Source organism: Aplysia californica, unplaced genomic scaffold (assembly GCF_000002075.1).
Source record: "Aplysia californica isolate F4 #8 unplaced genomic scaffold, AplCal3.0 scaffold01060, whole genome shotgun sequence".
Classification (NCBI taxonomy): Eukaryota; Metazoa; Mollusca; class Gastropoda; order Aplysiida; family Aplysiidae; genus Aplysia; species Aplysia californica.
The window spans coordinates 46457-66515 of NW_004798330.1; the positions used below are offsets into that span (position 1 = coordinate 46457).

Sequence of the window (20059 nt, forward strand, 5' to 3'; positions counted from 1 at the left end):
CATTTTCTGCAAAGTTGACTTTCCTCCCATATTCACTTAATTTTTGCTTTTATTCTCATATTTGGGTATTTATCTCTCTCTCTCTTTTACAAATAATTTTTGTTTGAGTCTCAGCTAAATAGTCACAACTTGTCTAGACACGATTACCTAAATACTTGGAAAAGTATAATTGTATTTTTGTCTTTACTTTGTTACCCCCGGCGTATGTTACCAATAGCATTAGGTATCGAGGTATCGGTATCGATACCTTGAAAAAGTACTAGGTATCGACATCGATACCTAAATTGTGGTATCGGCCCATCACTACGTTGGAAGTTGGGAAGAAAATGACAGTCAATTAGAGTAGCAGTTCTTTAACGCATAAGTGATTACAATAGTCTCCCTTGACTCAAGTGGTTACCTATGACGCTTCATATACAGTATACAGCTCAGATAGAATAGATCTACTATATAAGGCAAAAGGAGCGAACCTAACTTCACTGCACGTCGTATGACTTGTGACAGTTATATACTTGGACTTTGGGTGAATTTTTTTCCAATTGTTTATCGTACACTACTTGCTTGTATGGTCTGTTAAAGATAGAAGGTACTAACAATATCATTATTTTATTAGAATGTAAAATTATATAAGTCTAGACTAGAATCTAGATCTAGAATCTAGATCTATTTTAAAATACCTTAATTAGATTTCAAACACAGAGGAGAGAGAGAGAGGCAGAGAAATAGAGAGGGTGGCTGCTCGATTGAAATTATGACATAGTTCTTTTCTTCAAATTGCGATTCCTCCAACTCCAAAACGGAGGAAAAACGATCGTTCATCAAAAAGACATCCGCAATCTTCATTTAGATCTAGATCTATATCTAGATTCTAGGCTAGCCGCGAAATTAGATAAAAGATTTATGTCTGTCTGCCTAGATCTAGTTCTAGACCTAGGCCATATATATCTAGAAATCTAGAAGAACCTAGGTCAACCCTGAGCCAAGAGGGCGCTATAACTCTCTGAAATCACAAAAGAGTTCCCCTACCGGGTCTGTATACTTTGTGACTTTGTTCCCGGTTACCGGGTCTATATACCCTCCCATTTTAAAAACCATTGAACATGTAGATCTAGATCTTGTGTCAATTGAGGTCAAACCGGCCACCTGCTCAAATTTGTTGCATACGTGTGCGACTGTGTGTATAATAGTGTGAGTGAGTATAGAGACATGGATCTAGATCTATACTATAGCTATAGTGTTCGTGTGTGTCCCCGTATATGTTTGTAGTGTGTAAGGTGGTATGGTATGGTGTGTATGTATGTGTGTATATGTATGTAGATCTATGTGTATGTTTGAATGTGTGTGTGTGTGTGTGTGTGACTGCATTTTGTGCATGTTTGAGCTCTAAAACCAAGGAATTGACAATGTCCGGGCAGATGGGTTGCCTACTATCATAGATCCACCTGGTGCTGACAGTTCAATAATAACTAAATACATCCAAAAATGAACTGGTGATCACTTTAAATATGGGATTAAACAAAGGAAGGTAATATTTTCCTTCACCAAGGAGGGTGGCTGGTTTGAGCAAATGGGTGGCTGGTTTGAGCTCAAAGGTTTCAAGAGTGGCCGGTTTGAGCAAAATGGGACCTCGTACAATTTATGTGTATCATAGGGATAAAATTTAAAGGGTAGAAAAATTGCTGCTTCACCGCAAACCGGCCCCCTTTCATGTTTATTTTTCGACATCACCCTTCGCAATCAGTTATATTTTGAGCCCACAATCTTGTTATCTTTGCAGATGGCTCAAATAGCACGTAGGGTAAGAGCTTACCGGCCGGTTTGAGCTCAGTTGACTAGTTTGGGTGTGAACTTTGGTCCCCATATATTGTCTTAATTTAAAAAACTTAACCCAGAAGATCATCAGGAATGATCGATAGATCTATATAGAGTATTAAAATACAAAGTGACTATTTTCCCGAACGTTCGGGAAAATAAAGTTGAACTCTATTTCTCCGAATGGTTTCCGATCTCGAGGTTTTTTTTGGTTATTTGCAAGATTTAGGTGTCATCCTTTCATTCTGCCATTCTGCGAGGACTGCGAAGAAGCATTTTTTGCATAAAATTCAATTTCTAGAGCTAGAGATTTTTAAGTGTCTGAATATTCAGATACTTCAGTTGTGGTTGGGGCAACGTTCTCGGACTATACTTCATTTGAAAATACCTTCAAAAGGTACTTCGAGGAAACATGACTGCTCGACCTTGGCAGTAACCTATTTTGCATTTAGTCACCCAGCAGAAACTAAAATCCTTCGTTTAAAATAAAATCCCTCCAAGCCCCCCCCCCCGTTCACACCTTTCGCACACACAGACACACACACACACACACACACACATGCACACTCTTACACACACACACACACTCACAGACACACATTCACGCACACACACTCACGCACACACAACACACACAGAAAGACTGGGTGAAAGACTGGGTGCGCACTATTAATAGTAAGTTCGTAAAAAAGAATGTTTATAATATATGTTCAAATGGTCAGAAAATCAAGAGCCCCTATTATAATGCATGATTCCCAATGTTTTTAAGTAGTTTTTCTGTCGAGAGAAATATTATTTGAAATTTGGGTGATGAAACCTTGGGCCTATCAGAGTTGCCCAGCTCGGCAAATTTAAGTCTGCTATTCATCAACAGGATGGCTTTGCATTTGATAGCAGTTAAATAGAGCCTGACAGAATGCTTCTGTAGTGATTTGCTGTTCAGGCAAACTGGAGATCATCCGCAAATAACACCAGAGTAGATTTATGATGTGCCAAGCTGGGCACTATAGGGGAGAGCGGGGAGGCCTCTGACACGGGGAGACTTCGGACTCGTCAATTCTCTCTAAACTATCGATGGTAACATACACATTTTGTCACTGGATCACATAATGTGTCATTTGAGGTTTAGCTTGTTGTGTTTTTGCCACCTCTCTGTGCGAAATCTTACATCTGCTGTGAACAAAATTGCGCTTTTGACAAGGGTGTATCTTTATAGTTTTCACACCTCAGTTTGTAAGGTTTACACGTCACAATAGTGCACCAATCCTTTCACAAAACTATGTAGGCCTATCTGTGCTTTAGGGTGTCTGCTTCATACCAAATTCATAAAATTAAATCTGGCTTTCAGAATGTCTGTTTCCTGAACATGTTTCCAACACTACCCCCTTGTAGGGAGACTTTGCACAGGGGATGTGGTTACTTAGTACATTGTATGAAGTCTCCCGACGACTAATGTAAGAGTAGTTGGGATCAGAATTTCTATGAAAATTTGATTTTAAAAACGTATACACTTATGTTGTTGTATTTCCCAGACTCAACCATGTCAAGAAAATATAGAGCCTCAAAGAGATAAGAGCCTTTTAGTTCACGTAAAAGATGAAACTTGCCATGCATACATTTGTTAATGACTCATTGTCTTTGCGTAGTACAGAAGCTATGTACAATGTGATAAAATCTTCTTGAAAAGATTCTATTTAAAACGGCGTGAAGACATCAGTGTGTTTTAGAGACACTCGTTTACGATTCCACAATTTTTTTTATGATACTCTGCCATGGGGAAAAAACTCTCGGAGTATTTGATAAAATGTTCAAGGTTGTTCTTCTAGCCTGACGTTTGTCATTTTCATAATCTGTCATGGCAAACATTATAACCATGCCAGAAACATGGCATATATGAACAAAATCTACCCAAAAAGACTGGCTTTCTGGGTTCTAGTTCAAAAGTGGCACCCTTCCTGTGGAACCTAAAGAATGTAACTTTGTTGTCTTCACACTTGAGATTATTATTGGGGAGTGTGTCCACTTCTTTTGGAAAATGGTGTCAGAAGAAGACGAAGAGGATGGCTTTGGAGTGTCTTCCCTAAGAAGATCTAATGAGAAAACAATTTTTTCATTTATCCACCTATGGAAGATTTGGCCTTTGTAAAATGAGACCAGTTATTGTTCCACCGATTTGAGGCTCAACAAAGAGCAGGTCAAAAAGGTCCTGTAAGTTTACCTTTAAATGGCATCCGTTAATGATTCTATTAATCGATTCGCATTGAAGTCTCCAGTGCGTTTGAATTTCATGTTCAAAAGCTCAAACTCAAAGTGCAACACTTAAAGCTCTTTTAAAAAAGAAAGTTCTGATTTACTGTTTTTAATTTGCAGACTTTGTTTCCCTGACTGAGCTGTTTGATATGGTTGTGGTATGCCTGTAGGAATATTATAACCTTCAGGTCATTTGAGATGGTGGATCTCCCATTTTGTGTCCTTCTCAGTCAGGATATGACGGGAAACCATGAAAACTATTGAAAACCCTTCAAACAACACATGTTCAAAAACCCGCATACGTGGATTCGAACAAGAGGACATCGCTGAGAGAGAAATAGCGATAATAGTTTAGCAAATGGAACACCTTCATTAATGCTGTGCTCTCTCCAAACCCAGAGGCTGAAGACTTGGAACTAACCTGGAAAAGGATGCTTTTCATCTCTGTTTATGACTAGAAAAGCTAGTTTGTTATTATGGGCATTACTGAACTCTGTTTCACTATAACGGGGAGATTTCAAGTCAACACTTATGGATGCGCATTAAAGTGGGCTGGTATATATACAATTTTATACATATTATATGGCTGGATCATTGTTTTCTACGATTTCAAGTAAGTGTGAAATGTCTTTTCATACCTAAAACAAAAGGTAAAAGTATAGATATTCTGTGTCGAAGCTTTGCCACTCAAAAAAAATATTTGCTACATGAAACACATTGTCTGAAATCACTCATCTTTGTCTGAAGTTTCCTTAGCGTTTGTCCGATGTACTCCGCAGAGTGGGATGGTTTCAGACATCTGAGGGTACCTCGGATATGATACTATGTAGGTAAAATGTGATGATACACAAAGCTGATATATCGCAACTGGTGATTCCCAAATGGCTTACAATTATGATGAAACCTTTTTCTTAGGCGTAAATTGTTCCTGAAGCGAGTAGTGGAGCCAAACGTAAAAAATGTCAGAAGCCTCCATGCTCTCCCCTATATATAAGAACTTTGTTTCAGCAGGATCAGAGGCCTTGGAGCCCTTGAGACTTTGTGCTTGTTAATTAGGCTAGTACTTTGCTATGACTTGCTCACTTTGAGGTCATAGGCATGATTCTGCCTTTGATAAAACAGGCTTATACTTGTTGTCTTAGATTTATATGAATTTCAGCTTTAACGAAAGCTATGTTGATGGATCATCCTGCATCCTCTCTCACTTTAACAAGTTCTGTCTCCAATATGGGCCAAGTTTTGAAGGTTCCATTACTTCAGTCATCTTCGTGCTAGTGCAGATCTTCAAAGAATAATAATTATATCCTCATTCTCTTCCAGTAACTACAGTAAACCCCAAAACTTGCAACAGTCTTAGTAATATTAATATTAGGATTTCAGCTACAGTAGCCATTTATATAAATCGGGAGACGGGTCTCTTATAACCCTCAGTAAAAAAAAGTTTGTTTATAGCAGGAGTGATAGGCATGCTCAGCTATAACTGTGGTCCAACCATTGAAAAAATCCGAAAAACAAATATCAAATAGACAAGAAAACAGAAAAAAGCAAATGAAGCAAAACAACATACAGTATAACCAGAGAGTTTACAATAGGCCGAACATAGATTACTCGAAATCATGAATCCGTCGAACTATGCCTGCGGTCCCGTTTTTTTCTTCTTCTTTATCTTTGTAAGAAAATTACGCGAAGCTCGAATACAACCACGGAATAGTCAAACTAATTACGCCGCCGTAGAGGTCTAAAGTCAATGTCCTTTGGGGTGCACGTGAGACATTAAAGTACTACATGTAATAATAATAATAATAATAAACGGGAAAAGGCAAAGTCACTAAAATACACTCCCCCCCCCAACCGCAGAAGCAGCTAGCCTAGCTGTGCTTTTTTTTAGCGCACTACTTGACAGTACTTGACACGTGTGCCCTCTGCACGTGCCGATGTCCTAGGCCTAGCTTGGCTTGTCTGGAGCTGGCGAGACAGGGGGGTTGTGTATCACGTGATCGGCCGTCCCCACCCCTCTTTGCAAAGGACTGCACACTTGGTGACTTGGTGGGAGAGGCAGAGTTGGGCTGCATTGTTTCGTTATTGCGTTGTTGATTACTGTTGCGATATGCTTATCTTGTCAAATTGTTAATGTTTTGAACAATTTTAATTTGAAAAGACACCATTCGATTGATGCACACTAATGACCGCTCACACTGACCCGCGCAATTAAACTGTCTTTGTACCGGTAGGCTCATTACCGATCAAACTCGAAAGCGGGGCTCATTGTGTTTCTCATTCTCAATTTGTCAATTTCAAATCCAAATCAATAGGTGAAGATCTAACCTATCTGATCTAGGACAATGGCTGAAAAAAGAAAAATCTCTGTTCCGACCCAATCTTTGTTGCTTCCCTTGCTCTGACTCAGCCGATGCCACAACACTGTTCACGTATCCCTCGAACTACTGATCCCTCGAACCACTGAGGCCGGTCCCGACGAATTTGAGCAATCCAAGTTACAAACATACTGTACATGACATGGCGAATTGTACTAATATGACCCACAAGAAGCCCAATTTGATTGTGTAGATTTTACTCATTTTATGATGTGTCCTACCAGATCATGTGCAGGGGAGGGAGGGGGAATGCTTTAGTGTTAATCCAGGTTCTCTAATCAGTGACTTGAGTGTCTTAGTGGGACTTCGGTCCGACCACACTTTTATCATATTGTCTCCCAGTTTCATGACAATCACAAGACTTGGAACATGTTTGAATGAAAAGGGGGCACTTGGCCCCTGATCTACTGCAGATCTATACATGGCATGTGTGTTCCTTTCCCAAATGTGGTAAATACTTGATTATGAATAGTTGTAAAGCACATAGAGTTTGCTGTAGAGTATGATGTATGCTATGTAAATGCAATTTTTATTTTCATTAGAATACCCGTGTATCTCAAATGATGTCTAGTCCACTTCCATGAGACTAGCGTAGTAAAAAAAAAAAGAGAGAGATAATGACGAGGAGCAAATAATATCCTTTGGAAAAAAAAAGGAGAAATTGGCAGTGGGTAATCTATGTAATACAAATTACCTCATTTCTGTTAACAAATTGTCAGAGTTACAGTGAATGTAAACTTGATCCCTGGCCTTAGGGTTTGGCTATAACAGGGATATCACATCAGTCCCAGTGGTTCTGTTATAGCTAGGGCCCTTTCTCTTGGCCTTTTAACTCCCAGAGGAGCGTAGGCCATCAACAACATTTCTCCAGCAAAGCCTGTCCTGTGCATCCTTTTCTAGCTGTTTCCATGATGTCCCTGCCTTTTCCATTTCCGCTTGTACCGCTCGCCTCCATGTCATCTTTGGTCTTCCCTTCTTACCTTTTCCCTGTGGATTCCACGTCAAAGCCTGTCTGATGATGCTTGTCGGGGGATCTCCTCAGGGTGTGCCCTATCCATTTCCACTTCTTCACCTGTATGTATTCCTTTACTCGATCGTATCACTTGATCCCCACTATCCTTCTTAGTAATCTTAGACATCCATTTATGAAGCTCTGCAGTTCCCTTGCTGCTGATGCTGTGAGCCTCCATGTCTCTGAACCATACAGTAGAACAGTCTTCATGTTTTTTGTTGTTGACGATCCTCAGCTTGGCGTTCAATCCCAGTTCCTTAGACGTCCATATATTCCTGAGAATGATGAATGCTGCTCTTGCCTTTTGGAATCTGACCTTGATGTCTTCATCTGTTCCTCCTGCCTTGTAGATGACACTTCCCAGATAGGTGAAGGATTCAACATCCGCCAATGGTGCCCCTTGCAGTGTGATAGGAACGTCGGCTGCATTCATTTGAGGAACTTTCATCTTATCCGTGTGCATATGGAGTCCAACACTACGGGAGAAGGTCCTGAGGCGATCTGTCTTCTGTTGCATCTGGGCTCGACTGTGAGAAAGAAGTGCCAAGTCGTCGGCAAAGTCCAAGTCTTCTAACTGACTGGAAAGGGTCCACTGAATGCCACCGCGTTGTCCCAATGTTGTCTGTCTCATATCAAATCCTCTGCTAATAAAAGAGAAAAGGCGATAGCAGGCATCCCTGTCTCACATTTGTTTTCACTTCGAACAAGTCTGTCCACTGTCTTCCAAGTAAAACCCTGCAGCTCATTCCCTCATATATCTTCGTGATCAATCTCACGAACTTGTCAGGTATACTGTAGTGGCGCATGAGTTTCCATATTGGGTCCCTATCTTGGCTGTTAAAAGCTTTCTCGTAGTCAACAAAGTTAACGTACAGGAAAGAGTTCCACTCTATGGACTGCTCCACTATTACCCTTAAAGTTGCAATCTGATCTGTACATGATCTCTTTTTATGAAATCCTGCCTGCTCCTCTCTTAGTTTTATGTCCACGGCTTCCCTCAGTCTTTCCAGTATGGTACTACGAGGGCTGTCCCGCGGAAAACCGGAAAAGGTCCGTAAAAGCAAAAATCTTTGTCTTATTATAATAAAACTGTAACACATCATACCTCAACATGTGATTTATTTCTCAATGTAATCACCATCCCCCTGGACACATTTTTCCCATCGCTGGATCTGGGAGAAGATACCCTCCCTGAAGAATCTTTCGTCAAGGGCTTTCAACCAATCGTTCACGGCTTCCACGAGGTCTTCGTCGTCGGTGAATCGCTGTCCAGAAATATGGCGTTTCATTGGTTCAAAAAGGTGATAATCTGACAGGGCCAAGTCAGGGGGGGGGGGGGGGTGTAGTAGAACTTCCTAGCCGAACCTTTGGAACCAGTCTTTCGTGACGTTTGCGGTGTGTGGCGTTGTGTTGCCATGCTGCAAAATGACCCCGCTGGTCTTTTTCGGCCCCAACCCATCAAGCAGAGACCTTTCAATAGTGCAGCTCATCAAACTCTATCTTATAGACAGTCGACTTTGAAATGTTTAGCGACTCGCAAATTTCGCGAATTTTTAGGCGCCTTTCTGTTTGAATAAGTTCGTTAACGCGACTCTTGTTGTCCTCAGTCTTGGCAGAAAAACAAGATCCTGGGTAAACTTTGTCATTGATATCGGAGTGCCCGGCTTTGAACTTACTACATCACTCATATACCTGTGACTTTGCCATTACTTTCTCCCCATAAACTGACTTTATTTCAGGGTGTATTTCTAGGGGTTTTAGACCTTTTGCGGTCAGAAACCGAATGACAGACCTCTCTTCTACCCTTGACCAATTTTCCAAGGGGGTAGCCATCTTTTGAGAACTGCTGTGCTCGTTTGGTTTGTGCGATGCTCATGGTGCTCAATCGGGAAATTTCTAAATGATTGTTTTACAAGTGTGCGTTTACAGAATGTGAAAATATTGAATAGTTTTCAAATTACAGCCTAATTCCGGTTTTCCGTGGGACAGCGCTCGTACTTAAAATCTTCCCAGGAATGGACAGGAGCATGATTCCTCTGTAGTTTTTACACTCGTGCAGGTCTTCTTTCTTGGGTAGTTTCACAAGCAATCCTTCTCTATAATCCTGTGGAACGACAAGCAGAGGCAGTCCCAACAAGGCGACATTGTAGGCCTACAAACTACAGGGCAGAGAAGGAGGCTCTAATACATGCAGCTAACGTCATCAAGAATGTGGTTGACCCCCAAAGCCAAGTAGTATTCCTAATTGACTCCATGTCAGTACTGCAGGCAATCTCTGCCGGCAAACTACCAAGGCTATGAGAAGTGATTGAGGACATCCCATGTCTGAGGATCATGCTGCTGTGGATTCCATCTTACTGTGGTGTCTTAGGAAATGAACAGGCAGACAGGATGGCCAAACTTGGAGCGCAGAAAGAGCAACCAGACAACAGCGTAAACTACACATAAATAAAAACTATAATAGATACCCTTTTTAAAGCACCACAGACACCAGATGGCTACCATGAGCTGCCCCGCCAAGAACAGGTGATTATCTTCCGACTAAGAACCTAACACACAAGACTGAGACAACATATAGATGTTTTAAACTAGCACAATCACCAAAATGCCAGTGTGGACCAAACTGTTGACACCTCCTTCACACACAGGGCCCTGAGACAGGAAACGTGGCCAACCCCACTGACACTACAAGAGAAGCTATGTAGGCCGACAGATAAACTGAGCAGAACAGCCCAATTTATGACAGATACCAGACTTTAAGTGTGATGCAATCGAGAAGAAGAAGAAGATCCTGGGGAAATTCTTCGCCGGTCCATATCTAGCCAATAATTCCACGAAGAATCCCTGCCCCAGTGTCAATATCCGCCTTGAGAACTTCTGGTCCGGCCGCCTTGCCTGATTTCTGGTGTCTTATCACCTCCTTGATCTCCTCTAAACTAGGTTTTTCTTCACTCACCCCCAGATCGATCTCCGCTGGTGGAATGTCAAACTGTTTTTCCGGCCTTGTCTGTTCAGTAGCTCTTTGAAATGCTCCTTCCAGCGTTCTTTCTGTTCGTCTGGATTTGTGAGAAGCTTTCCCTCTTTATCCTTAACTGGCACATCTGCGTTCCTGTATCTGCCTGCAAGTTTCTTGGTGGTTTCATACAGTCCTCTCTTGTTTCCTGCCCCTGCTGCTTCTTCTGCCTCGCGCGCCAGGTCATCTACATAGTTTCTTTTGTCTTTCCGTATGTTGACTTTTACATCCTTCATTGCTTTGGTGTATTCTTCTTGGGCCTTTGCTTTGGTTGCTCTTGTCTTGCTCCTGTTTACCTGATCCTTTTTCTTTTTGCTGTCCGTTATCTTCCTCAGAGTGGTGGCAGATATCCACGGCTTGTGCCTACATTTCCGCTTCCCCAGTACCTCTTGACACACAGTGGTCCAGCCTTCTTTTATTGCCTCCCATGTTTCTTCCACACTGCTGTCCTCGTCGAGCGTTTCCAACACTTGGAACCTGTTTTAACTGCGACATTGAACTCCTCTCTTGACGATGGCTCTCTCAGAAATTCCACGTTGTACCAGCACCTACGATTGACGGTCCCCTGTCTTTGCTTTAGTTTTAGTCGGATTGTTGAAATGAGTAGATGATGGTCAGAAGCTTCATCTGCACCCTTGTAAACTCTAACATCCCGTACTGATCTCCTAAATTTCTTGTTGACACATATGTGGTCAATCTGGTTTTCAGTTTGTCACTGCCTACCTTAGCGTTGAAGTCTCCCATTACAATCAAGATGTCCTTCTTTCTAACCTGATCAATAGTATTTTGTAGCATTTTATAAAAAGTCTCTTTCACATCCTGGTCCTTATCATTGGTGGGGGCATATCCCTGGATAACATGAGGGTTGATGTCTTTCTTCTGTGAAGGGAATTCAGCTGATATTAGTCCCAGACCCTCTGCTTTCATACTATTAAAGCCCGCTTGGCCTGTTTTGATAATAGAATACCTACTCCTTCTGTATGTGGTGAGTTTTCCTCCAGATGTCCAGAGTAAAGAACGTGTTTCCCTTGAAGCAAGTTGGCACTCCCCTGCATTCATCCATCTCGTCTCACAAAGACCCAATATGTTCACTTGGTAGGCCTCCGTCTCTCTTGCAACCTGCAGTGCCTTCCCTGCCTCGCACATTGTATGAACATTCCAGGTGCCAAGTTCTGGTGGTTCTTCTGGTCGACAGGAGGTTTCTCGGCTTGGTGGCTTCCTTTCGGTTTTCACCTCCCTGCGTCATTCTACACTCCATTTTCTCTCCTTTCTTCAGTGATGAAGGTCCTCCATCTTCCAGAACCGACGCGCGGTCGTGTTGTTTTTGCTGTTCATGTTTTTGTAGCTCTGTTTTTGTTTTATGGGAAAGGGCTGCTAACTCTTTGCCCAACCGACCTTAGTCGCCTTCTACGACATGCGAGGTACGGATAGATTGGTCCTATTCTTTGCTCCCCTGTCTCTTGGACAGGGCCCTGGGAACCACACGGGAGATAGCTGGGGCCCACTGTTTGAAAATTGTTTGTTGAATTTTGCATGAACCAAAATCATAATTTAGCTTAAATCAAAGTGACTGGGGAGTGTCTTTACTAACTCTGTGTATGTTGCAGTCCCATACTTCCCAGGTATTTTAGAGTACCCTCATGTTTTGACTCTGATTATCTCTTGTTGTATAGCCCAGTACATGAATGTGTTGAAACATTTCCTTCAATAAGGACATGGTTCGACCTTCCCATCAAAGGACAGAGATGGTATGGAGACATATCCATGAACTAATGTTAATTTTTTTTCTTCTAATCTCTCAATATTTAATGAATAACTGAGGCTATTTTTGTAGCAATGCATGGACAAGAAGAATCTTTTTCGATTCTTTCCTTTTTTAGTCACCTTGTAGTTAACCCTTATATTCGTTGTATTGTTACAGGTTTTTCAGAGAGATACAGAAAGAATGGCAACTAATGAGGTCGACCCTACTGATACAGAAGTGCTGCAATTCAGTCTCACAGATCCAGATCATTTATCAGAGCAACTGGATGCTGCAAACTTGAATGATGAAGAAACTGACCTTCTTTTTCAAGAAGCAGTGAAATTAAATGCTCATCTGAAAGAAGTACTTCGTCATCAGCAGCTTGAAGAAGGACAAAGTAGTGTATGTACATTAGACTTTTCACCTTGTTACACCTTGTAGAATTTGTGCAGATTTTTTCTCACCATTATTCATGTCTTACAGGCATTGCTGTTGATCCATTCTATCATTAAGCATTTTAGTGAACCGTATGGCTGAACACAAAGAATATGATTCTATCTTGCTCATAAGGTTTTGTGACTCTGAGATCGTATCGTGATTTTGGCAGTTCTCAACAGAGGGTATTGCTTCTACAGTCCAATCCATTTATAACAGCCTCCGTTATTACAGAAACTTGTATATAACAGTGATAGATCAAATACCCTTTTTTTTCTCTCTATAAGTGTAAGTAATATGAACTTGACTATAACAGGGTTCAATTTGCACAAACTCGGATATAACAGTGATCTTGCAGCACTTGCTTTCGAACGGTCAACTTATGAAAATTTGTCTCAGCCAAGATATTTCGCCTGTTTGTATGATCGCTTGCCTAAACACAAACTTTCAAACACATACCCCCCCCCCCCCCCATTGTGCTGGGGTCACTGATCGATTCCGTCTCAGTGTCAGCAAAACAGCCCACTGGAAAAGGATCTGCGACAATTGAATATATAATATAGAGTAAGCTGAAGGTGCAATGGTACTAATAGTTTCCCTTGATAACGGTTATAACAGGACTTGCTTATTACAGGGAAAAACTATGGGTCCTGTCTGTCCTGTTATATATCTGAGTTTGACTGTATCAGCTTTTGTGCACACTTTTGATTCATGATTTTTATGAGAAGTAAGACAACTTTATGACGATTACTTTCTTGTTGTGATCTTATTGACTAGAAGTAAAGATACTCCCCTTTGATAATTAAGTGAATTTCAACCTTGATATAAAATCTAACTTCCAGGCAAGCTCTATACTCTCCTCAAAGTCCTTGTCTTGAGTTTAAGCATTTTTCTTTAAAATGGACATTGAATACTGGCATCGGCACGGGTTGGCTCTGAAGGCAGGGTTGAAGCGTGCCCCCTGAATTATTATTAAATTGTGTGATGTGGGCTAAAAAACAAAGATTTTCTTTTTTTTTAAAGGGCCTTGAATAATTTGAATTAAAACAAGCACACAGCTGTTTAAAAATTGCACAAACGCATATGGTTTATAGGTGAATTTAAATCTTTTTCACTCAGGTTATGACATATTAATCATTTTTGTATCCTTAAATGTATAGAGTTCATTAAAATGAACATTTAGTATGATTAATGCAAATATCAGAAGTTGTTCACTTTTGTTGGATTTTTAATATTTTTTTTATGTGCACAAAATTTGGCAAAACACCCCCTTTTTATTAAATTGTGTCACAAATCTTCCTTTAAACAAGTTTTTTCCCCCCCCCTTGTTATAAAATATCAGATTTGAACTGACCTTGTACTTGTAAATGTATGGAGTATATAATATTGTTAAGAACATTTTAACGTATGATTTCTATTTTTGGGGGGTTTTCTGTCCACCTTTATGGGTGAGAATAACCTATGTCTCACTATTCTCACCCCCTCCTCACTATTCTCACCCCCTCCTGGTGAGAATAGCTCCCACCTCGGAGTAGGCATGAGGCGAGGACTCTCCCCTGACCTCTCACAGGCCGATAAAATCCCCTAGGCCCTTGGTGGCTTACCGCATGTGGTTGGGGACGAATAATAATAATCTAAAAATAATTTTTTTTTCGCCTCTCCAGTAAAAAAAAAGGCTCACTACCGACACTGAGCGGGATGTGGGACCAGCCGCTGGCCGGACCATTTGCTGTTTACTCACTTAACGATGGCTGGCCTCTCTGCACACAATACATTATGGCTCAAGGAACAGAGAGCGTTTACGAACGTAACGAGACACGAGCACGAGACTATGCTCTTGCATGACAGTTGAAGGGTCGTAAATTATTCAGACCAATAAATGGGCGAGGGCATTAAATCGTGTTAACTAGTTTAATAATTTTAAGCAACCCAAGCTCTTTTCTTCACTTTCATTTTTTTTTCTTTTATAATTCTTTCTTTTTCTTTTTTTTTTCTCTTGCCTCATCTGTCCCATTCTGATTGAACATTTGGAGTTTGGAGTCAAAAAAGAACCAGAGAGCCAAATGAAATTCTCCGGGCCAGACGCGATCCAAAAGAGTCAAATTTCTGGGATTTGGCTCCAATTTGACAACCCTGACTGTGACTAGATCTATGTCTATTTGAACACCAACACGATCCTGTGGAGCATTAGCCCCGGTAACCTCAGCCCTGATCCCTCTTGGGTCATTTCCGGTAAAACGGGGTGAGAATAACCACTTCCTTTTTTGTGTGTTATGGCGCTCGCAACTGCATAAGGTCATATGAGCGGGCGGGACACATCTAATCTAAATATTTTCAGTTGGTAGAAAAATTTTGAATTTTGCCTTGGTGGCGGCCGAAGCCTATGATTTCTAGTCTAGTCCAATTTAAGTTGAGAGAGAGAAAGAGAGACAGACAGACAGACAAAGAGAGAAACAGAGTTAACTGATACTTTCATTAATTTTCAGGGAAAAATCTTATTCATTTATTCTCAGTAGGCCTTATATTAGGGTTTTTTTTGGTCTTTCAGAGTAAAGCGAAAAGTAAAAAAGCATATGGCCAAGGACATCCCCTTGCTGCTCCAAAGGCCCCAAGAAACCCAAGACAGTCCACTCTTCCACCTATTGTTGCCACAAGTGAAAGGTCAAGAGAAGGTTTAAAGAACAGAGAAGCCAAAACAAAGAGTCTTTCAGATGCACCACGAGTGGTATGTTGTTTATATAGGAAAATGCTCTTTCATTTTACCAGCTGATTATCTACAAAGTCACATCTAGCTTATCATCTGGTTATCTGGAGGTGCTTTTTCTAACTGCTTCATATTTTCAATTGTATGTTTTTGGATATACAGGAGTTTGCGAAACCCACTAGATACTATCTCGACAGAAGCAGCTCAGCTCAATGGAATAAATCTTGTCTGTTATTTCCCACAAGAGGTTCACAAGGCTACCTGGGCTAAGGGGAAGGCCATATGGAACCTGGAGAAAAGTCACAGAGATTGATGTACAGGAACATGGGAAGACATGGAATACTGTCAACAGGTTATGGAAAGGTGGATAGAAGTTGTTCTTGGCTTATACCCTGATGCAGGGTCAGAAAGGCAGTTATGATGATTATGACTTAGCCAAATTTGTAGTGGTACTCAGGAAAAGATTTCTGCTACCCGCCAGTTTTGTTATATGTGTGCTAAACTGTACTTGTCATGAGCTTAGCATCAGTCTTTTAATATAATCTCAGAAAAGGCTCAGAAGCAAATCTATACTCATATATATCTCCTTTTCATTGCAAAAGTGCCTCTTTTTAATAATATCATGTGAATTGGTAACTCAGGGACGTTGAAGCTCATGTCTTCACTTGGAGCGTGAAAGCCCTACATTGCTATAATTATTAATAAGCAGAACTAAGTCAAACTCAAACATTGTACAAATATGAAAACATAGATAATACAGATGTTAAGGAGCTATTGCTTTCTATGATCAATTTTAACAATTTACCATGGAATGTAGGAAATTTCAAAGACAAGTATACATTTTGAAAAGCAGGAAATTTTTATTTGTATGAAAGAGAATCGCATGGAAACAATAATGGTTACTTGATAGTTGAAGAACACAAAAGATAGGTCAAATGACTGGTGGATGAGAAAAAAGTAGAACTTGCACACTGCACCAGCCAACCACAAACATGAAACAATTTTTAAAAAAAAGTTTTAGTGAGAGTTTTACAGCACTTGCAACACAATAAGGTCATATAAGTGCATTAGATTAAAGTTGTTGCAAGAGAGTAACAAATACAAAAAAGAAGGAGGAGAGATCAGGACGGTAGATGAGAAATAAAATGAAAACTTATACTACACAAAGAACAGCATGCTTCCATTAAACTCATATAGAGATGTATATTTTCATTGTAAATATGTTCTGAATTTGACAGGTTTAACAGAAAGGAGACTATATCAACACTCAGAAGAAACAGAGGCAGATGTACACATACTTTCAACCAGTTGGAGACTTACTTTGTGCTCATTTACAATAATATATATTTGATAACCAAGTTCACGAGTTTACCCAGGGCCTAACCATTCCGGTTTTGGTTATGATCAATCCTTTATTTATTTCACAATAAGTATCAGAAGCAAGGAGTTTCAGTTATTAAACTCTTTAAAAAAAAATTCTTTCCTGACCAGGGTTCTGCTTCAAAACGCAAAGGCTCAGCTAAAAAGTCTGTTGCAAACAGGCCGGCATGGGATGACAGATTCTCATTCAGTTGAAGTTCAAAGTTGGAGTTCTCTGGACACGGACTTCTGCGTGTGCAATTTCTGAGTCACAACACACTGAGATGGCAATCTCCAGAGGCATATCACACCATGACTTTTCCCCCCATGTTATAATGAGTGTGCTGTGCTTAGAAAGTGGCTTATGTGGTCCCTGAAAATTGATAATGTTGATATTGTTAGTGTTACGTACTGTGACTGTGAGTAAACACGCCTCTCGTGTTTTTATTTTTAATGTTTTGAATTGACTTATTGTGTCTTGTTGAAAATATTAAAATATATGTCCTGTTGATAGTTTATTAAGAGATGGTGACATGGGCAAAAAGAACTCTCCTAAAGCCTAAAATCTCATTCATCCTTTATCTGATACCAATAAATACACAATTCAGACAAAAAATATTTATTGTCCCAGGGATTCTCTAGTGTCTCCATTTCTGTCTGTCTGTCCTTCTGTCTGTCTATCTGTCTGTTTGTCTGTCTGTCTGTCTCTCTCTCTTTCCCTCTCTCTTTCTCTCTTGATTTGTAGGAGTCGGGTATATCTTTGAGAACAATGCATTGACGAACTGTTGGCATAATTTGGACAATAGATGAACAACTTTCATCATGACCTCTGCTGTCACATAAAACTCTGTGCAAGCATTTGAAAGTACTTCTTTCTTTACTAATATTCAATCCATAGGTATATGAGTATGTCTACTGTTGTATTTGTCTATACACATACATAGTGAAAGCATGAGCCGTGTAGATGAGCACTTTTGTCATAAGAGGGAGTACTACAGTATATAAATATAAACAGTTTCGTGACAAAATGCAACTAATCCATTTTTCCAGTTTTGAGAATAATGAAGATTTCTGTTCTTCACCTAATTACTGAACAATCTCAAGCAAATTTGATTTTAGAGTAGACATGATGTGTTAGGTTTAGTTGATATATGTTGTTTGATGAAATCCACTTTGAATTCTTATTTAAATTTATGATAATTCCTTCAAACATTTTTGACAAAACGCAACATATTCACATTACAATAATAAGGAAGGGAAAGAACTACCGACAAACTTTCTTCGATCACAAGCAAAGAGATGGGATTTGAAGAAAGAACTTGATTTGGAGAACACAGATATCGTGGTTTGTCAAAAAAGGTCTACCGCTTTTGTCACATTTTGTTTTTTAAAAAAGCGTGACTTTTGCAATTTTTTTAACGAAGAAAAATCACATTTTGTGAAAAAAGAAGTTGACCCTGAAATGTGCCTCACCTTTCTAGATCTAAATATATGACGCTGCTAAACGTCAAAACTGGATTTTGTCGCGTTTTGTCGTCTTACTTTTCATATGTACCATATGTATGTCTTAAGGCACTCACTGTGGGTGGTTGGTGGGTGCTCTGGTGTGGTTTGCTCCTTCTTTCCTATCAAACACCTATTGTCCTGATCTCTCCTCCTTTTTTATATTTGTTACTCTCTTGTAATACATCTAATCTTCGACACTTATATTATATGACCTTACTTATAGTGTTGCAAGTGCTGTAAAACTCTTAATAAAACTATTTCCACTTGAACACTCTAGAACTATTTAGAATATGTACTTCAAAACTCGTACATGAGGAAAAGATTTTGGTGTCCTGCCAATATCACAATGTGTGGGCCTGACTGTATTATGCATTGTCTCCTCTCCCATACCCTGAAAAATAAAAATGACCTTTAAATTTCTGCCTCTGTGCCACCCTTTTACCTAACATGACCTTACCCCAGCATGTTCCCAGATACTAATACTATGCATATTTCTAGATTGAATGCTTTCCTTGATGCCTGTGAAAAAAGTTTTAACTCTGATCAGTGACACAAAATGTGTACATGTATTGTGTTTTAAAAGCCATTGTAAACTTTTGATAAATAGTGAACTACTGTCCAAGTGTTGGCCAACTGTGCAAATAGTCAGTTGTTTTCAGTATTCACCAGTTGTTAAGACTCTAGTCTAATATACCTTCCTCCCATCCCCACCCCCAACTGAGTCCTGAGAAAAAATCAAAATAAATGAGTAAAGGGGCCTATGTGTGGAAAAAATTTTTTTCTCAACTTCTCCTTGTTTGGGTTTTAACCTCAATGGAGGTAATTTTTACAGTTTTTCAAATAATAATAATAGTGGGTAGTAGGCTACTGTTTAAAAACAATTTTCTTGAATTTGAGCAGTATCAAGTAAATATCCAAACTTCTGAGCTAGGCCATGCCTTGTGTGTTTGGATTGAGACTACTGAATAAATATCATTCTTCCACATTACAAACTGCTTTCAAGATACTATTGTGATTTTTCCACCATAAGGGTATAATTTACATTTGATCAAGATTCAGAGTGTTTTTCTAAACTGAACAAAGCTTACTGCTGGAGTTAACGGCAATTTTTCCATTAAGACAGCAGCAATTTAGGTACGCTTGGGTTTCTGTAATAAAATTATGCACAGTGATGTGAAAACTGAAAAAAATGGTTACAAAATTAAACACTAATAAATCTTCATCAATATCAGTCTGTAGCAGAGTTTTTGTCTTACTCAATTATAAGATATTGGGGTGCACAAATAGATCTACTGTCCCATTGTTCTTCCTCGTTTCTTTTTTAAAAATGTAAGTTCTATTTATATTCACAAGCATATTCACATTCAAAGGAAAATGGCCCTTCAATAGCCAAGTTTTCTCTGCCTAATGCTCAAGAACGATGTACATGTAGTTGTATGTATGTCATTTTCTTTGGAAATCTGCCTTTTAAAAAAATGCATATATTATGTATTTGCACCAGAATTTAATATTTTAATGGCACAAAGTATATTATCAGAAAAAGAATTGGTTCTTCCCACTTCTTTTACTCTTAGAAATATACATTTGAGCTTAGCTTTTCCGCGACTGAGAGAGGTTTTCCAGAATTTAATTTACTTGAACATGATTGTTAATCATGTCCCTATTCTTGATGCCCCAAATTTTGGAGCCATCATAAAGCAGCATGGGTTTTAATGTACTTTGCTGTTTCAAAATATAATCTAGTTATTGGTATACACTGAAAAGCCTTCTGTTCAAGGAACATACGCTGAGCTTCACAAACTATATAATTTAATATACAAGCTCGATCTTCTCAAGTTGTAGCGTTCGT

The 20059-nt window shown here is 39.6% G+C and overlaps 1 protein-coding gene across 2 annotated transcripts; it reads left to right on the forward strand.

The window, feature by feature from the left end:
• Positions 1 to 296: 296 nt before the first annotated feature.
• Positions 297 to 19446, forward strand: LOC101858754. Of its 2 annotated transcripts, none has more exons than XM_035973202.1 (4): positions 297 to 523; positions 12384 to 12608; positions 15190 to 15366; positions 16837 to 19446. In XM_035973202.1, the coding sequence occupies exons 1-4, from the start codon at positions 491 to 493 to the stop codon at positions 16918 to 16920; spliced, it is 519 nt and encodes a 172-aa protein (XP_035829095.1). In that variant the 5' UTR covers positions 297 to 490; the 3' UTR covers positions 16921 to 19446. The 2 variants fall into 2 exon arrangements, with proteins under 2 accessions (XP_035829095.1, XP_035829096.1); XM_035973203.1 differs by lacking the exon at positions 16837 to 19446 and adding an exon at positions 16584 to 16830.
• Positions 19447 to 20059: the final 613 nt, after the last annotated feature.